Source organism: Schistocerca cancellata, chromosome 3, assembly GCF_023864275.1.
Source record: "Schistocerca cancellata isolate TAMUIC-IGC-003103 chromosome 3, iqSchCanc2.1, whole genome shotgun sequence".
NCBI lineage: Eukaryota > Metazoa > Arthropoda > Insecta > Orthoptera > Acrididae > Schistocerca > Schistocerca cancellata.
In genome coordinates this window covers 382,809,141-382,829,271 of record NC_064628.1, presented here as the reverse complement: position 1 = coordinate 382,829,271, position 20,131 = coordinate 382,809,141, and the positions used below count along the sequence as shown (strand labels likewise).

General features: G+C 41.0%; 1 protein-coding gene across 1 annotated transcript in view; it reads left to right on the top strand.

The window, feature by feature from the left end:
• Positions 1-20,131, top strand: part of LOC126176318 (aspartate aminotransferase, cytoplasmic-like) — a 103,907-nt gene that overhangs the window by 77,244 nt on the left and 6,532 nt on the right. The window contains exons 5-6 of the mRNA XM_049923468.1: positions 6,944-7,094; positions 13,947-14,112. Coding sequence (XP_049779425.1) covers positions 6,944-7,094; positions 13,947-14,112 — 317 coding nt within the window. The remainder of the gene's footprint in view (positions 1-6,943; positions 7,095-13,946; positions 14,113-20,131) is intronic.

Genomic DNA, 20,131 nt, shown 5'->3' with positions numbered 1-20,131 from the left:
ATTTTAGTCATTCACAGATCTATATAACACGAAGCTATAACATCCATCCATCAACTTTTTCTTGCTATAGTATAATCTTTATTAACTATTTAATATTCCAGTTGCTATGCTTTCCATGAATTTACAGGGTGGCGCAAGAAATGTGTTACCATTTTGTTTTTGAATATAAACTTTATTGTCAATACAATCTGAAAGGAACATATACTACAGTGAAGAGCCATCCATGGAGATTTGTTCCAACTCAGCACATGCTCAGTATGTCCACCATTTGCTAACTTCCTTCAAATGAACACTGAAGTTAGTGATTACCCTACGGCACATGTCTTCAGTAATTTCATTGCAAGCTTGAAGAATTAAGTCTTCTGAGCTCCATTAAATCACATGGACGTTTCGGAAAAAATTTTTCTTTTAGGTACCCCGAAAGAAAAAAGTCACATGGATTGAGGTCTGGACTATTTGGGGGCCAATTTTGTCCATCATTGAAGTGACCTGGAAACCTGAGTGAAATGATCAGCATGTCGAAATGCTCGTGTAAAAACTCCAACACAATGTTTGCAGTATGTGGCCTTGCTCCATCTTGCATGAACCACTGCATGTTGAAGGGCAAGGCAATAGCAAGAAGCTGTGGAATGGAGCTATTGCGAAGCATGCTCAAATAATGCTTGCTATTCACAGTTTCATGAAAGAAAAAGGGTCCAACAAGTCCGTGAGTGGGAATCGCTGTCCACGCTGTAATCCTCAGAGCATAATGTTGTCGTTCATGAAGCACTTGTGGATTTTCAGTGGCCCAAAAGCATACATTTTGTTTGTTAACCACACCGTCTAAATGAAAATGCGTTTCGTCTGAAAACCGAACGTTGTTGAGAGTTTGTATTGTATTGTATTTATTGGTCCAGTAAATCTTACATGTACAGTACAGCACATCAGATATTGGACAGGTCAAAGTATATCTTACAATTAAAACACTTTAGAAACTAGAAAATTATGTTCACAAAATTTTACAGCACTTCATATACTGGGCAAGTCAATGTGTAAGTTATAATTAAACCACATTAGAGACTTGAAGTTTACAACTGAATATATGTATAAACCAATATTAATGATTACAGTATTTGCATGATCCTCACTTAAAGCTCTAAGGATTTTTGAGGAGCTCTTCTACACTATGAATCGACATGTACACTAGAGAATTACATTCACAGAATTTGACTTCATATACTGGGCAAGTCAGTATACAAATTATACTTGAACCCCATTAGAAACTTGAGAATTACATCTGAATGTATTTATAGGTCAGTATTAATGGTTACAGTATTTGCATAATCATCACTTAGACTCTTGAGGATTTTGGAGGAACTCTTCCACGCTATAAAAGCAATGTGTCAACAGATATTCTTTTAATGCTGCTTTAAAATTTTTTACATCAGTCTTTACTTTAATTTCTCTTGGCAATTTATTGTAGATAATTTTTCCATGGTGTAATGTTCATTTTTAGTACTTGAAAGTCAGTTTCCTGTCTTGTATTATGATGATGAACATTTTCATTTTTGGGGAGGATACTAGGATTTGTTATTGTATATTTCTTTATAAACATTGCACTTTCAAATAGGAAAATACATGGAAGGGGAACAATCGCCATCCTTTTAAATAATGGTCTACATGGTATGTTCCTTTTTATTCCAGCCATGATTCTCACTATTCTTTTTTGCATCCTGAAGAGTTTTAGGCAGGATGGCGAGTTACCCCAGAAAGTGATCCCATATTTTAGGACAGAATGTATATTAGAATAGTAAACTGTCATTAGACAGTCCTTATGACAGCAGTTTTCTAGCACTCTCATTAAATAATGCATGGTACTTAGCTTCTTTAATATGTTGTCAATGTGAGTTTCCCATCTAAGATTATCCTGTAGCCAGACCCCCAGAAATTTTGTATTAGGCACACTTGCAATATGTGTGTCTGACATCTGAATTCTTATATCCTCTTCAGTGTTTCTCTTGACATTATGAAAATTTAATGCTCCTGTTTTACTTTTATTTATTATTAGTTTGTTTTGGTTGAACCAGTTTACAACATTTGTTAATGCCTCACACAGTCTTGTCTGTAGTATCTCTGCAGTCTTCCCACTGACTAATATGCTTACTGGTTGGTCGATGTTAGGTCATTTATATACATCAAAAATAGGATGGGGCCCAGTACCGAGCCCTGTGGTACTCCATATTTTACTGCTTTATAATCAGAATAGTGTCTTGTTGATTTATTTTCTTTGTGAAAATGTATTTCTACTACTTGCTTGCGGTTAGTAAGATATGATCTAAGCCAGTTGTTAGGCATACCTCTGATACCAATTCTTTCAAGCTTCTGCAGCAATAGGGTGTGGTCTATGATGTCGAAAGCCTTAGACAGATCAAGGCATATGCCAGTTACTTTTTGTCCACTATCAATTTTTTCGAGTACTTCACCCAGAAATTCATATATTGCTGTTTCTGTTGATCGGCCTTTCTGGAAGCCATATTGGGTTGTGAATAATATTTTGCAGTTTTCTAGAAAATCTAGCAACCTCTTATGAAAAATTTTTTCTAGTATTTTTGAAAATGTAGATAGAAAGGCAATAGGTCTATAATTGGCTGTGTCTTCTTTCTTACCCTTTTTGAACAGTGGTTTCAGTTTCACTGTCTTTAAGCAGAAAGGAAAGACTCCATTTGTTAATGAACTGTTGAAAATGTGGGTTAATGGTATTACAATGAGGTCACCCACATTTTTAATGACATAATCTGGAATCTCATCCACACCTGTTGAAAATTTTGTTTTTAACTCTCTAATTGATAGTATTATTTCCTTAGGGTTGGTTGGAGTAAGAAATAGGGAGTTGCAGTTTCTATTTTGATTTGATGGTGTTGTAGCAGGATTTTTATTTGAAGATTTTATGTCAGAGAGTAATTTTTCACTAATATTTGCAAAGTATGTATTAAAAGCATCGGCTACTTTGTCTGGATTTGTAATTTTTTTGCCATCTTGGATTACCTGGAGATTTACATTTTGGGAGGTCTCATTTCCGACTTGTTCTCTGACTATCTTCCACATGGCTTTCATTTTGTTCATGGCCATTTTTATATGGTGATCATTTGTTGTTTTTTTTAGCTTCTTATATGACTTTGTGAAGCACACTCTTATAATTCTTGAAATACATCAGAAATTCTGTAAGATTTTGTGTTTTTTGAGATTTCATAAAGTCCCCTCTTTTCAGCACATGATATTTTAATGCCTTTCGTCAGCCATGTAACATTTCTTTTTCTAGTTTTTAATGTTTGGTTTTTAACTGGAAAAGAAATATTGAAATAATGGGAGAATATTTCCATGAACATGTCAAACTTTTTACATGTGTCCTCATAGTTGTCTATATCATTCCATGTTCCTTTTTTTAGTAAGTGCCTGAAGTGTTCTAGGTTGTGCTTGCTAAAATTTCTACCTTTTCTTGTCATTTGTTGTTCAGTATTTCTTGCAGTCTCTACTGGGAATTCAATAAACTGTGCATAATGATCACTGAAACCTGTATTCATATTTCCAGATTTGTATAAATATTTATCTCTATTTATTAGTATCTGATCGATAGCACTGCTTGACGATTTGGTGACTCTGGTGGGGGATTTGACAGTTGTATGAATATTGTAGGTTTTTAATAAGGCCTCAAGGTTTAATGTGTCTTTTGAGTTCTTGTTGAAATCTGTATTAAAGTCACCACATATGATGGTTGTTTTACTAACTATTTTTATACTGTTAAGTGCCTTCTCAATATTTTCAATGAAAGTAGTTATGTTTCCATCTGGGCTTCTATATATGCAAATAACAATTATATTTAAATTTGTCAGTTGTGTAGCAGAAATTTCGAAGTTTTGCTCATCCCCTAGCTGGTTAGTGAACTTTAAATTATCGTGTTTGACGTCCTCTCTAACATATATGCATGTTCCTCCATGCATGGAGGTTTTCCTACAAAAAAAAGATGAAAGGGTAAAGCCCTCTATCCTTGTGTGGTGTAACATATTTTCTGATAACCAGTGTTCACTAACACATATAACCGACACTTCTTTTAGTTCATCTGATAACAATATTTCTATCTCACTAACTTTATTTGATAAGGGTTGTACATTTTGGTGCAGGAGCATAAATTTTGACGATGATTTAAATACTAGGTTGTTTTGACCTACCTTATGTTTGACAGCTGCACATGACATATCATTTTTAACACTTTTACAATTGAAATTTTCTTTCCAGAGCAGTGTTTTAGAAGATGAAATCAACATTTCTCTGGAATCACTTGCCATAAAAAATGTTATGGTTCTTTCCTGTTTCGTGTTGGGTGAGTTGACTTCTAGTGTGATGGCGTTTCTTCTCCATCCTCCGCCCACTGAGCAAACAGTAGTCACTGCTGCTTGTGTTCTTCAGTGAGCTTCTGTGCACAGGCCATCTCGTATGGGTACACATGGAGGTCACTTTTAAGAATGCGTTGAATGGAGCATCTGGATATTCCCAGTTGCACTGCTGTCTTTCTACACGATTTCCCGGGACTTCTCTGTACAGCAACTCGTACCACTTCAATATTCTCTGGCGAACAAACAGGCTTAGGCCGAGGTCACTTTGCTTCCAGTACTGTTCATTCCTGTGCAAATTTATCGTACAACCTGTGGATGGTCTACTTGCAAGAGACCCATCGTGTGTTAAACTGTTGTCGAAAACGCCTGTGAGTCACAACAAGGCTTTTCATTTCATGAAAAAGTAACACAATTGCCGATCGTTGCTGTGTCATCAGTCTCTTCCATTGTCAGCCATTGCTGCGTACTAGTCTCCTAGCGGCAGTATCGTGAGTTAAATGTCATTTCATAACTCATTTGTTTTTCCAAGCTCTGCTGGTACTGCTGCTAAATATCCCCAGAGGGATATCTAATGTACGTCATAAACTGTGAAAGGAACAATTGGTTACATATTTTGTGCACCGCCCTGTATATTAACTCATGAAAAAGGTGCTAATGACTGTGTTATTGTGCATATCTCTCCCATAAAACAAATGAATCATGTCAGATTTTATGGAATTCACCCCCAGTAATGTTAATATCAGTATTCCACACAATTCTAAGTATACTAAAATTCTTGTTCTTAAGTTGCAGAGAATTATTTGTGATTTTTGTTTTATGAGCCGTAGGCCGTGGTCAAAGGCATAATTCTCTACCTACCATTTCAGCTTCCGATCGTGGAGACTTCATCAGACTTTTTTACACCTCAGAAAGCAGTAGCAATCCCAAGCAAGCTCAGCAAGCCAAACTGTTAATATGTTTCCTTGCACTGGTCATGTTGTGACATCAACAGACCACTGCTAAGACCATGTAGTCATGCCAAATTACACTGTGGAGCTTTTAGTGGGGAAAAGTTGGTGCTGTCTGTTGTATTTAGCACTAAGGCCCACAATATGAATAATTTCAGTCCTTCTTCTTTTCCATTGAATTTTTTTTTTGTGCTTTTGCATTTCTATGGTCTCCTGTACATCATATCATAGCAATGATTATATCTTGGTAAAACCTCAAACAAATTTTGGGGTCCCCTGGTCGCAGTGCATGATCTGCTACTGCTGATCTATCTGTTTTGCATAAATGACAATTGCACTCGCTTTGCTTAATGTAGGACTTAACGCTTGCATTTTATGCTTGCAGAGAACTGTTAACAGTAGCAAGCTGTGTATTACTAACATAGCCCAATGTTGTATATACATTAAATAGGGTTAAGTGTAACAATATTATGAAAAGGATAGCTACTAGTGAACATACAGCTGAGATGCTGAGTCACAGATCTCTCTCTCTCTCTCTCTCTCTCTCTCTCTCTCTCTCTCTCTCTCTCACACACACACACACACACACACACACACACACACACACACATATATATATGTCAATTGTTTTTACAAAAACAATTGACATACACATGACTACAGGCAGAGACTGTGGTCATGTGTATGTGAGTTGCATTTGTATCAGTGTGTTTGTGTATATTCTGCCTCTAATTAAAGCTCATTTTCTGACAGTCTTCTTGTTTGTGCCTATCTATGACTCACTACATGGTAAGTAGCAACTACCCTTTTCATAATATTGTTAATTAGGATTACAAATTTCAAAGCAGTCACACCAGCATGATTGTTGAACATCTCCCTGGGAATGATTGTATTATATCCTTATCTTCAATAATTTTGTATTTTTGGCAATCAAAGGAAAGACCTTACCAGAGAGATATTTTGTGAAACTATACAACGATTTATCCTTGATTTAGATATCGACTGAGTATAAAAACATCAGTGGAAAAATACTCCTGTTGGAGTGCAAAAAAGGCGAAAACATTCCTCCTGAAAATACTCCAACAGAAAAGTTGGGTAACCAGCTGCCTTAATCTTTGTTCTGCCTTCCACAATAAAAATTTGGGCATGTGAACATACTGGTGCTCTTTAAACATAGAACATTCTAAATCCACTGCCTCACTGCCACTGTCTGTATATGTCTCTCTCCCCCTGTCTCCTTTTTCTCCCATTGAGTTACAGTATATCCCACTACCACTGTCTCCTCTACTATTTTCACTGCCTCCTTTTGTCTTTCTTTGCCACAGCTGCCGTCTGTACCATACCTTGGTAGCTCAAAAGTTAAAAACACAAATAGTGGTATTGGAAAAGTGGATTTGTACATATTTTTTTAAAAAGAGCAAATTGCTTTGTATGTTTTAACAGTTCATACTCAATACCAGAAAAAATTACGGATGCACTGTCATCAACTCTGTCCTCCAGTAAACCATAATAGAGAGAACAAATACTGAAAGAGATAGAGCAAAAGGTTGCCGTTTCAAAACTGGTTGTATATGAATTAGAGTGTCTATATGACTCTTGCTGACGACTGCATCATCTGTTCCACAGGAAAGAAAACTCTTTCCATTTTTTGACACAGCCTACCAAGGCCTGGCTTCAGGTGATGTTGACCAAGATGCATGGGCTGTTCGTCATTTTGTTAAAAGGGAACTTGAATTGTTTTGTGCTCAATCTTTCTCCAAGTCCTGTGGATTGTATGGTGAGTAAACTTTTAAAAATATTTCCTTTTCTCATTCTAAAATTGAGAAATGAAGAAGTGAATGGATTACACCTTCATGACATCACTGATCTGATACTTTAGAAAAACTCAATATATATAGAACTAAAAAGAAACAAAATATACTTAAGTCAATGAAAATCATGTAGAAGCTGAAGCTGATGGCATTGAACTTCACTGAATATTTTGAAATTGACTCTATTCATTATTCTCTGTTAAAAGTACAGAGAAACAGTATAGCTGGCCAGTAGCTGCATCTGGAAGGCAAAATCCCTAGTACTGCCAATCAAAATGTGGGGATCGAGATGTTACGTACAGTAATATCGAACCCAATGTTAAGTATTCACTCGTTTATAATGAATTAACTTTATTTTGATCATGTCAGTACAAACACATCCGCTCCAATACAGACTCCGGAACACACTGAGATCAACAGTTTTCAAATAAGTTTGTTCTCAAAGATGAGGCAGTCGCCTCTTGCAGTCAATAATCGCCACAGAGCCCCCGCCGGTAGTGCGGAGCATGGTAAGGATGATGAGAGGCATGTGTGCACCCAGCTGGCTGATGGCGCAGGTGCGCGTGACCGATTGTGTCGTGGCAGGCGCTAGTGCGAGGCGCGATTGGACCGTTTCTCAATGTCTCGGTAGGCGCGACCAGCAGAGGGAAGGAGGCGCAGAAGGCGTCCACAGGTTGACCGTGCCATGCTGCTGATGGCACAGTGAAAGCAGAAGGCAGCGGCATGTCAGTGGGGAGAACATCGTCGTGCCGAGGCCATGTGGCGCAGCGGGGTTTTGATCCGATCAAAGGTGCGGAGTGCATCGAAGATGCGAAGCGATGTATTGCCAAAGTATTTGCTGGTGAGCGCCACGGTAAGTGCAACGTGTCTGGTAACAGTTTGTTATTAGCCGTATGACATAAAGGAGCAAGCATGCTGTGGTGCTTAACAGGTTGCGTAAGAGATGCCGGATGAGCAACAGTCGCGGTAATGACGGAGTTATAGAGGCGCTTGATGTCGCAGCAGGGGAGAAAACAGCAAGCTGCACATGACTGACTTCGGCGGTGGATGACTTCGGTGTAGACGGAAGCATCACTTCAGAGTCCGTGGACGGTGAGTGTGTTACAGCGGTAGATGGCAGGATGTTCCGAGCGGAGTTGAAAGTGTCGGTGTTTTGATGTGAGAAACAGCCATGATCGAAGGTTGGGGGGCGTGGCTGTGAGCCCTGTGCATGAGGCATGGCAACGGCGAGAGGTGGTGGAAGGCAGACGTGGTCGGCGAAACCATGGGCGGAGCAGAAAGGCGATGAGACGTAATGTGAATGTGAAGAAGTCGAAACGGCAGATGAGCTACTGGTCCGTGGCGTAGAGGCGACACAGTTTGATGGAACTGGAGCTGCGTGTGTGCTGTGGCTGTTGGCGCTGCAGTTGAGTCGTAAGGCTGCAAGCTGCTCGCACGAAACTGCTGCACGGTCGTGTGTCGGAGCGGAAAGGTGCTCACTCGTCAAAGCAGAAATGGCAGATGTGTTGGTCGTACATTGCGGAGGTAGTGAAGAGGGTGGCAAAGCAAGTGACACTGGAATGCGGCTGGTTATGCCGTGGTACAGAAACAAAGTGTCTGGAACTACCAAGGAAAGGTGGCAGCAGCATAAATAAATTGCTCGTATCACATCAGTAACGTAGAATTTTCACTTGAGGTGGCGTGATGATGACAGTTGGGACATCTGGGACATAGATCCATGTAGCGTGATAGTCAGGGTATTAGTTGTAGCTGGTAGTAACGGCAAAGGATCGTCAGCAGTCGGAGGAGGAACAATGACAGGAGCATCTCATTGCATGTCGTGCTCGGTTGGTGTCGGCTGCAGCATGTGTAACTGATCTTGTACCAACAAGTTGTATGTCGCAATTTGCTCACGTAGCTGTTGCAGTTGTTCAGGCAAAAATGTATGTCGTGAAGCAGTCTGCTGTGTATCACTGAGTAAGATGGGGTCGAAATCAGAATCTGTCTCTATCAAAGGGTAACCTGGCATACAAGACGAGGTCTGCGGCACAGTATTGATGTAACAGTTCGAGTAGAAGAGATCGTGTGTGTGATCACGAATGTGAAACTCAGAACTCGTTGGCGGCGGAGTAAGAACACGTGCACTGCTGTATGAAGCATTGGTACAGCTAAAATCGTCTTCTGAGATGGGCGAACAAGTTGCAGGCACGAGTAGTGAACGGCTGGGTGGTAAGCATGCGTAGTGTCGGCGAGTTGTTGACAAGATGCAGGTTCGGTAGACATGGCGGGATCATATGTCGCGCAGCTGTTTGTTTTGACTGGGTCGAGATCAGTGAGCCAGCAGGCGGTGGCTGTGACACTGCTGTTGGTAGCGGTCGAGCAGAGTCAGTGCGGCTCGGGTGCTGTGTAGAGGGAGGTGTGGCTCGTGCAGTGTTGCACTGAGAAACAGCCAGCATTGTCGTCAGTGTAATTGGTGAATTGTCGTTTATCAGTAGGATGTTCTTGTTGAAATAGTTCGTGTGATGTTGGTGACAGGTGCTGAATTAAAGTGGCTTTTGCTCTGGTATACTTGTCACTCAAATTGTCACAGATAATGTCCGTAATTATATAATGATAGTCCTTTAGGTGCTTGAAGAGTACGAGGTATTTTTCACTTTCGTCGGTGATGCCATAAGAGGAGAATATATACTCCGCGGCCATGAACCACATTGGAAGTTGGTCCAAGAGAAATGTTGGTAGTTGAATGCTGCAAATGAGGGACAAGCATGAGAAGTGGTGGAAAAGTTGGCGCGAACATTCGAACTCTGGAAGATGGGCTGTGCGGAAATCAGGTCGAACGAATTTTCACGCAGCGCAGAAGATGCAGTATCCGTGACAAGCATTTATGAATTCGATCAGGCATGCGATTTAGCCATAGTTCGTGCGAACTGGGATTTGCAACATAGTCCCCGTTTGTTGCAATCCATTGTTTGGCATGATTGTGCGATGTCGAAGCACTGCACAAAGTTAATTCATTACACAAAAGCAAGTCAAAATTGTCCAAATTAATTGGCGAAGGAGCACTGCACTGTCCGGAAGTGAAATTACCAACGCGTTGAGCGGATTTTGACGGGCGACGTGTGCGCTTCGGTCGCATTGTCGATGTGTGAGAAGGTGACGAAAGTTACCATAAAGAACGATTCACACAAGAGTCGGGAATTTACACACTAATTACGCTTACTGTACACTGCATCCAGATGCGGCGCGATGCAAAGTCGATAGACGTAGAAATCCGACAAAGGGTTGCTGCATTGTTTGTCCATGGCAATGTTCCAGTACACATTTCTGGCATCGTAAGCGGTGTTCGTGAGCATCGGGGTCACCGGTATGGTGATCGAGATATTACGTACGGTAATATCAAACCCAACATTAAGTATTCGCTTGTTTATAATGAATTAACTTTATTTTGATCATGTCGGTACAAACACATCCGCTCCATTTCAGAGTCCTGAACATACTGAGATCAACAGTTATCAAAGAAGTTCATTCTCAAAGATGAGGAGGTTGACTCTTGCAGTCGATAACCACCACAAAAACATTTAAATAGTAAACCTAGCTACCTCCATCAGTAACTTGGCACAATGTTCTTCTCCCTTCCTAACACTTCCTTCTGCTGGTTTTAGCCACTTCTCCCTTGGCCTTCCACCTTAACACTTCCCTGCCATCTCTATCTTGCATGTTCATATTTCTCTTTATAGTTTCTTCCATTTTGCTAAAATACACTCCCAGGTCCTTGAAACTTTCCACATTCTCAACTGCTCCCCTCTCAGGTCATGTTTACTGTAGATGTATCCTTTTCTTATTGTGACTGGCAGCTCATACTTCTTATATTAAATTGTAGGCCATACTCTTGAACACCTTCTTGCCAAACATCTAATTACTTTGTACTTGTTCATCCCTAACACTATCTAATCATCAGCAGAGAACACTGGGCTCATTCTCTCTCCTACCTCTTTTACCATCTGTGTCATTGTACCACCTACTGCCACTATTACAAGTAATAATTCAGACAGTGGACTTCTTTTTAAGGCTGTTTCTCTGCTTCAGACATCCTTCCCCCTCACTCAACTTACATTTCCCTGGTGCAATGCTTTCATCAGAAAAGTCATCTTCTCTAGCCATTTCTTTCTTAGTGCATCTCAAACTTTATTCCTGGACTAGCTGAGTACCTGGTACTACCTGGTTATGTATTTATTCCAGTCTTCTGTTAGCCCATCTCCTCCTTCTACCTCTCTCTGTCCATCTCCTCCTCCCCTCTCTCTGTCAATCTTCTCATCTCATATGTCCATCTCCACATCTCATCTATTAATACACTCTTCCCCCCTCTCTCTTTCAATCTCCTCTTCCCCTCTTTCTCTGACAATTTCCTCATCTCCATTTTTTGACAGTCTCCTCCTCCCCCTCTCTCTGCTCGTTTCCTCCTCCACCCCAGTCTGCATCCATTCCTCCTTCCCCCCTCTCTGTTTCTCCATCTCCTCCTCCCCCACTCTTTCTGTCCATCGGGTTGGTGATTGTTAGCCACAAACTATTTCTCTCCAGTCAGTCAGTAAGTAAGAAATGTACCAAGTTTGGTTGAAATTCATCCAGGAGTTTAGGAGGAGCTTTTTACTCATGGCTTCATCCATGTACACATATGTCACATATATTTGATATGTGTTTAACACATTTCACACATTCACTCATAACTCTAGTGAATTTTGGGCTGCAGTTTCGTTTTTAGGCACCTAATATTCATAATGTCTTATCTTCTGAACTATGTGTCATACAATGAGATAATTTTGCAGTTACATTGAGCATATGTGTATACTGTCTGCCAAATGTGCTATCAAAATAGAGTTAGCAGTAAAGCAGTCATAATTTAAAACTTCACGCATAATGCAGCAGTTTTTCACACATCTCATTATTTATGACACTGTACCTCCTGAACTATGTGTCATACAATGATATAATTTTGGTATATTCAGTGATATTTGTGAATATTATCTCCAAAATGTGTTGTGAATAGAGTTACTAGTAAAAATAGTAGTAAACTAAAATTCCTTGCCTGATGTGGCACTTTTACTGCCCAACAGTAGAAATGTAGTAAATGATAAACTCTTTTTCTTTCATTGTTTTGAGGGGGAGTGTCAGCGAGAAAAAGTTTCCTGAAGGCTTGCAATTATGTATAAAGTTTGTTGCAAATGGCTATGTGAACTCATTCTCAAGCATGCGATTTGCCCATCATGGATTGAACTCCTTTTCCACCCCACCCCTTTGATAGGTAGGTGGTTAATACCTATTCAGCCCTTCTTTCTGGGCAGTAAATGATCCATGTACCAAATTTGGTTGAAATCAGTCCAGTAGGTTAGCAGATGTGGAACGTACATACTACATACATACATTTTTTATAATATGATGCCTCTAAATCAAGAAGAGCATTGGTATATCTCCCATGCTCATTGTAGTATTTCTGTAGCTGTCTTTCTGCAACAATGATACCAACTGTGTACTTGCCTGTTCTGAAGCTATACTGCTTTTTCTCAGCTGCTTTTCCACTGATCTACAGATTCATCCCTCCATAATCTTGTAAAACTTTTTAGCATTGTGCCACATAAGGGTAATGCCCTGACAGTTTTTTAAAATCAATTTGGCTTCCCTTCTTGAAGACAGGTCCAATTATTTTCTTCATCTAGTTCTCTAGAGTTCTCAGTTCCTTCCAAAGAGTTTTCATAATTCCATACAGCCACTAGGTCCTAATCCCTTTTGCTGCTATGATAATTTCCTTATTTAATTGATCCATGCCCTTTGCCTTTCTTTCTTTCATGTTCTGCACGGCCTCCATCAGTTTTATCCACATTATATTTCTTCCATTTTCAGACCACCCTCTACCTCTTCTATCGTTATTACATTATATTTATTGGATGTTAATATGAGCGACTGACTACCAATCCATTCTGTGAAAATTGCACATCAATAACACTTTTCATTTCCACCATATTTGTGTTGTAAGTTTTAGGTGACTCACTCTGTACACACTTAAAATTGTGTTTGATGCTGAGAAGTTTCTCTTCCTCGTATCTCACAAATGACCTATTTGTATAATAAAAGTCCTGTCTTCTGTGGAGCTGTTTTTGTCTCATAAGTCTTTGATCACTGAATGCCTGGTAATATAACTATCTCATTAACGCTTTCACTGATTGTCTTTATTTAAATAAAGATGTCCATTTTATATCATTTCCAGCAATACTCAGTTGTTTGCAAGCTGCTTCTTCTATTTAGCTGAAGGCTGCTCTCCTTCATGAGTTATTGAACACAAAGCATGAGTAAATCAATAAGCTAATGGACAGAGGAGCTGGCAGTAATATTTTAAATCTCTCAGTTCTGCGCATATGTAGGAATTCCAATACAGGTGATTCCAGAATGAAGCTGGAAGCAAGTGAGTGAAGTTAGCACAAATTCTATTACTAATAATAAGCATACAGAAAGAACATGTGTATACAAAACAATTGTTCATAGCAAACTGAGGACAACAGACTGCCAAATATATTACACCCTGTTGGAGGCCTGTACTCTTATTGCTGCCAAATAGTTTTATTTGTATGGTATTTCACATCATTGACGGTGAAGTCCCCACATGTATTTTCCTTGTTGTTTCAGTTTGTAAATACATCATCATCCCAATAAGAACCAAGCTTTGCAAATTGGGCATCTTTGATTTATAAGTTAGTATCTGATCCTCAATTAATTAGTTAATTAGTTGCGACTGATTATGCATGCATGCTTCTTCATGTAGGCAAATAAACATTTTATCATTGTTCTAGGTGAACGAATTGGCAACTTAACAGTAGTTTTGCATGATCCAGATCAGATTGAGAAGATGAGATCACAGTTTCGTATTATTGTGAGAGCCCTGTACTGCAGTCCTCCAAGACATGGTGCACAGATTGTTTCCACAATGCTTCAAGACCCAAATATGCAGGAGGAATGGTAAGGGATAGTAGTCCAAACATGAAATCTGTGTTCTGAGTATATAACATTATAGAATTTCTGTATCATACTTAGAAGCATACCTAACTTTTGCTTTTAAGCTTTTACAGTTAACACAAATTTTTTGATTGCTGACTGTGTCTACTCTAGCGTAATGTTGTGTGATATAGTCTTCTGTTACTTGGCCAGCTTTCCCACTTTGTTGGTGCAAGCTACAACCCTCTGCCATGAGAGGGCTCTGAATTGTAGCATGTAACAAGGCAGTGTGTAACATAACTATGTCAGTGCACGAGAAACGGCATGCTTTTCATCAGTTTCTCCCAGCGTATTTCTTGCTCTTACAGTCCACGGGTGTACTACCAGTCCATAGTGTCCAATGGGCACAATATTTTGGTGATCAGACATGTCGCCATCGTCAGGTGTGCTGACAAACTGAGCTCCTGAGGGCAGGCGGTCGTCTTAAATCCCCTCCCCCTCACGAGGTGTTCTCTCCGCGGTCTGCATCTGCGCGTCAGTGTGGTCGGTGAGATGTTGATGTCGGTGCCTGTGGTGGTGTCAGTGTAATTGCCTTGTCTAACCTAGTCACCCATTCATTTCCTTTGCTGAGCATCTTTTTAATTAGACTCGATGTCGGTTCCCATGCCCTGCTGAGGTTGTAGCCACAACCTCGGTTGATGAGTCCGTCCCTGGTACGAATTTTGATAGCCTCTCTAATGACACTGTCCCAGTATTTAGGTGTCTGTGCCAAGACCTTGGTATGTTGGTAGTCCATTTCATGATTTTTGGACAATGGGTGCTCTGTGACTGCCGACTTGTTGGGGTACCCAAGTCGAGTGTGTCCCTGATGTTCTCAGCAATGACCTTTGATGGTGCGTGCTGTCTGTTAATATAAGTCTGCCCACATTGACATGGAATCTGGTATATGCCAGCCTTCCCCAAACCGAGATCATCTTTGACACTTCCCAATAATGCTTGTGTTTTATTTGGTGGGCAAAAGACAGTTCCTACTCGGTGTTTCCTCAATATTCGTCCTATTTTCCCCGATACTGTGCCAGTGTATGGTATATAGGCAGTGGCTATCTCTTTCTCCGTGACTTATTCCATCCCCACATGCTGTACTGTAGAGGTGGGGCAGAGAGCGTGTCTGATCTGCCATTTGGAGTACTGTTTTTTTCCGGAATACAGTTTTGAGGTGTTCCAGCTCTTGGGGTAGACTCTCTGCATCAGAGATGGTGCGCACCCTCTGCACCAGTGTTTTTAGCACCCCATTCCTCTGTACAGGGTGGTGGCAGCTATCTGCTTGCAAATACAGGTCGGTGTGCATTTACTTCCTGTATACCCCGTGGCCCAGAGTGCCATCCGCTCTCCTTTTGACCACGACGTCCGGGAATGGTAACCTTCCTTCTGCTTTGGTCACCTTAGTGAATTTGATGTTCGAATGTGTGGAGTTCAGGTGTGTAAGGAAGTCTATATGGAGTACTTTGAGGAGGAAGCTTTGGCATTATCCAAATGGAAACCTACTCGATTTCTATGTTATGTGGATGACACATTCGTGATCTGGCCCCAGGGAAGGACAAGCTCCCCGGCATATACCAGATTCCGTGTCAATGTGGGCAGACTTATATTGACAGGCAGTGTGCACCATCGAAGGTTGTTGCCGAGAACATCAGAGACACACTCAACTTGGGTACCCCAACAAGTCGGCGGTCACAGAGCACTGTTTGTCCAAAAATCACGAAATGGACTACCAATATACTACGGTCTTGGCACAGACATCTAAATACTGGGACAGTGTCATTAGAGAGGCTATCGAAATTTGTACCAGGGACAGACGCATCAATCGAGATTGCGGCTACAACCTCAGCAGGGCAAGGTAACCAGCACTGAGTCTAATTAAAAAGACGCACAGCAAAGGAAACGAATGGGCAACTAGGGCGGATGAGGCAATTACAGCGACGCCACCACAGACGATGACTCTAGCATCTCACAGACTGCTGATGCACGGGTGCGGACCGTGGAGAGAACGTCTCGTGAGAGGAGGGGATTTAAGATGGCCGCCCACCCTCAGGAGCTCAGTTTGTCAGCACACCTGACGATGGCAACATGTCTGATCACCGAAATATTGTGCCCGTTGGACACTATGGACCAGCAGTACACCCGTGGACTGTTCGAGCATGCTATTCACTGCAGCAAACATATCTTCAATTTAAATACATAGGAGAATGAGAGCTGCGTATGGTGATGATTGTATCAACATAAGTAACATGAGACATTGAGTTGTTGATGTTTGTAATGGAGGGAGTGTGTGACAGAGTTCAGTATGGATGACTGCTTACGGCAACTGATGAGACTCATCAGAAGCAGGCTGATGCATTCATCAGAGGAAATCACTGAATAACATAGACACAGCTGTCAGGTAAGTATGACATATCATGATAGTGTGTACTGTCCATCATTGCAGAACTGCAGTACAGCTAACTAAGTGCATGGTGGGTGCCTCAAATGTTCACTCTTGACACGAAACAGAGGACGCTGGACATCTGTCATCATTTTCTTTTGTGTTTTGGGGGTAAGGGTGAAAGGTTCCTTAACAACACTGTGCCAAGTGATGAGAGCTAAGTTCAGCATTTGGTGCCCCAACACAAGACAGCATCAGTGGAGTTCTGCCAGAAAGAATCACCGATGCCAAAAAAGTTCAAGACCATGCCATAAGCAGGCAAAGTCATGCCACAGTGTTCCGGGACATTCAAGGTATGGTGCATTTGGAATTCATGCTTAAAGGCACCACCATAAACTCTGCAAGGTACTGTGAGACCCTCAGTAAACCGAAAGCACGAATTTAAAGAGTTCATCTACACATGGAGCACACTCTCTTTCAGCATGACAATACCAGACCATACACGAGTGCTGCAACATCCACAATAAACCGACACCTTGGGTTCACTGTCATCGGCCATCCTCCATACAGTCCTGACTTGGCTTTATCCAATTTTCATCTGTTTCCAGAACTTAAAGAACAGCTTCAACTACTTCATTTTCACACTGATGAAGCGGTGAAAGCAGAGGTGAGGTTGTAGTTCTGTCAGCAAAGTCAAACGTTCTACAGTGATGGTATCAATTACCTGGTCTCATATTGGGAGAGATGTCTTCATCGCCAGAGTGATTATGTGGAGAAATAAATATTTAGAGATGAAGAATAAAGATGTAAAATGTTAATAAAGCGTGTTTTATTTAAAAAGCTTTAAGACTTTTCAGCTAACAAATTCAAAAGCATTACTTTTCAGCATGGCCTACAGTTCAAGAAATTATGATTATTACTTCTTGCGATAATCCAGTCACTAGCACATATAGTATCTTACTGCATAATGGCTGTAAGTTTTACATTTATAGCTGATCCTTACATTTACTAATTAAACTTTTTAAGTCTCACTCTTAACACATTTTTTTTTTAAATTTTCAAGCTGATATTGATCAGCAATGTAACCATGTGGGCAATTTTAAACTTACTTTGCTATTTATTTGTCCTTTTACCACTTATAGCTCCATGACTGATTGATTTTTTGATGATTTGTTTGAGGCATAGTTAATTTCTTTAACTCAATGGATTGAAATGAGCTCCATATGCAACACATTTTGAATGTCAGAATGGTGATATATTGAGTTTGTGGTAGATCACTACAGATATGGGAGGATGTACCAGTAAGTCAGCTGACATGATTACGAAGAGATTACACTTTATTACAAAAGAACACATAAAAGACATCTACACAATACTAAGGTTGAACAGTGCTGTCTTTGATCTCCAGTCCCACAGATGTTCCACTTTGGAGCTGCAGCTCTTTAGTTGCTGACACTGATAGTTCTGTTGTTCCCACAAACAACTCTCCCCCCCTCCCAGAGTGTGGAACACTAAAGGGAGAGGTGTTTGACCCTCATCAACTGTGGTGCAGTGAGAATGTAGGAGCGTGTGACCAACCATGCTGTGGCTGGCTCCTGCGCAGGGCATGGCTGGACCATTTCTCACAGTTTGTAATGTTGTGGAGGTGGCATATAGTCAAGTGCTGTCAGTGGATGTTGCTGCAGCATTAGAAATGCTGTAGATGAAAGGAGAGGTATCAGTGGAATCATGGGGTTTGCTTGCCTATAGGGGATTTGGATAGGTGTGGTGATGGTGAGGATGCCATTCGAAGGCGTGTGCGGTGAAAGGGTTGCACACTTGACATAAGAGGGTAGTCGATAGGCATGTGAGAGCAGATGGATGAATGGAGTTGTTAGCATGCTTGGAAGGTCTTGACATGCATCAGTAATGAGTTCATCATTGATTATTTTCATGAGGTGCTCTGGCTCAAATTCATAAACATCAGAAGTGATGATGGCCAGTGAAGGGAATGGTCACAAAGTTGTGTAAGCATTGTTAAGTGGTGGTGTGTTTGTATCCTCCACATCAGTGTTGGCAGGTTCCCACAATACCCACACTGGCTTAAGTCTGTGAAGGGATACTGTTGTAACTTTGGCCTTGATGGTGATGCTGAAGGTCTACAGTCCTAGTTTGATGACTCGGAATGGACTTGTGTAAGGAAATTGTAATTGTGGGTGAATGGTGTCATCACAGAGCACCACAAATCCACATCCTTACAGTGCTTTGTGAACAAATGTTTTTGATATAGTATGTGCTGTCAGAGGTACAGTTTGAGAGGCACAGTTGTGTTGTTTCATGCATTGTACCAGAGCCGGGAGTTCAGTCAGAACAGGTGTGGTTGCTTGTAGTATGAAGTCTGCTGGAAGGGTGAGCATTTCTGTATACAGTACTTCTGCCAGAGAGGCCATTACATCCCCCTTAAAGGCTGTACAGGTGCTGAGCAAGACCCAGGGTAGTACCTCTGTCCAGCTGTCTGTGTGGCACAAAAGTATGATCTTAAGCATTCGGTCCCAGTGTTCCACGAGCCCATTACTTCACAGATGGTACGATGTCATTCAATTTCATTTTGTGCTGTGGAGTTGACAGAGAGCTTCAAAGAGAGCTGACTCAAGTTGGCATCCTTGGTTGGTAGTGATTGTGTCAGGACAACCAAAGAAGCATACCCACATACTCATGGATGCACAGGCAGCGGATTCAGCCACAATATCTGTGATAGATACCACCTTGAACCATCAAGAGACACGATCGATGACTGATAATATATATTTAAAGCCTTCTGATTCAGGAAGTGGACCAGTCAGATGCAAATGTACATGCAGAATTTGGTGCATGTTATATTCAATGTAACAGAGTGTCAGTTGTGCTTGGCACCTGATCTTGCTGCACTAGCATGTCAGACAGCCCTGCACCTGGGCACAGTAGTCCCATTTGATATTAAGCCACTAACCAGCCGTATGATCAGTCATACATCTGGGTGAGCCACGTTGTGAATTTGTTCAAATAGTGTGCAGCACATAGAGGCTGGTATGAGGGTTCTCATTCTATTTTGAGAGATGTTGTACAGTAAGTGATCATTGGTGCCTGGTATAGTATGGTGCTCAATGCATAATCTTGATGTATTGTTGTTGATGATGTCAGTGGTTGATGGGTCAAGCACTTGGTCGTGAGTGAGGGTGGTGTAGTCTATATGGAAGAAGATGGTGTTAATGCGCGATGAGTAATCCACAACAATATTATCAGGTCCTTTCAAATATCTAAATTGATAGTATATTGAGAGGTGAAATTCAGGTGACAGAAGCAATGAGGATTGTTGTTCTTGGACAGGTTGCATACTGCATCTCCTACTGGTTTATGGTTCATGTATGTCACTACTTGTCTTCCTTTGCTGTCTTTGCAGAAGTACTGCATCATTTCATACATGATGTACACTTCCTGGTTGAACATGGACCACTTTGGCTGTGATGTTTTGTTTCTTCAAGAACAAACAAAGGTTGCATCTCGCCATCTAATACTTACTGAAGGACTGTGTCAATAACCATCTCACTTGCATCTGTTGTGACCATGAGGAGTGCATGTGGGAGGGGACAGATGAGTGCTGCT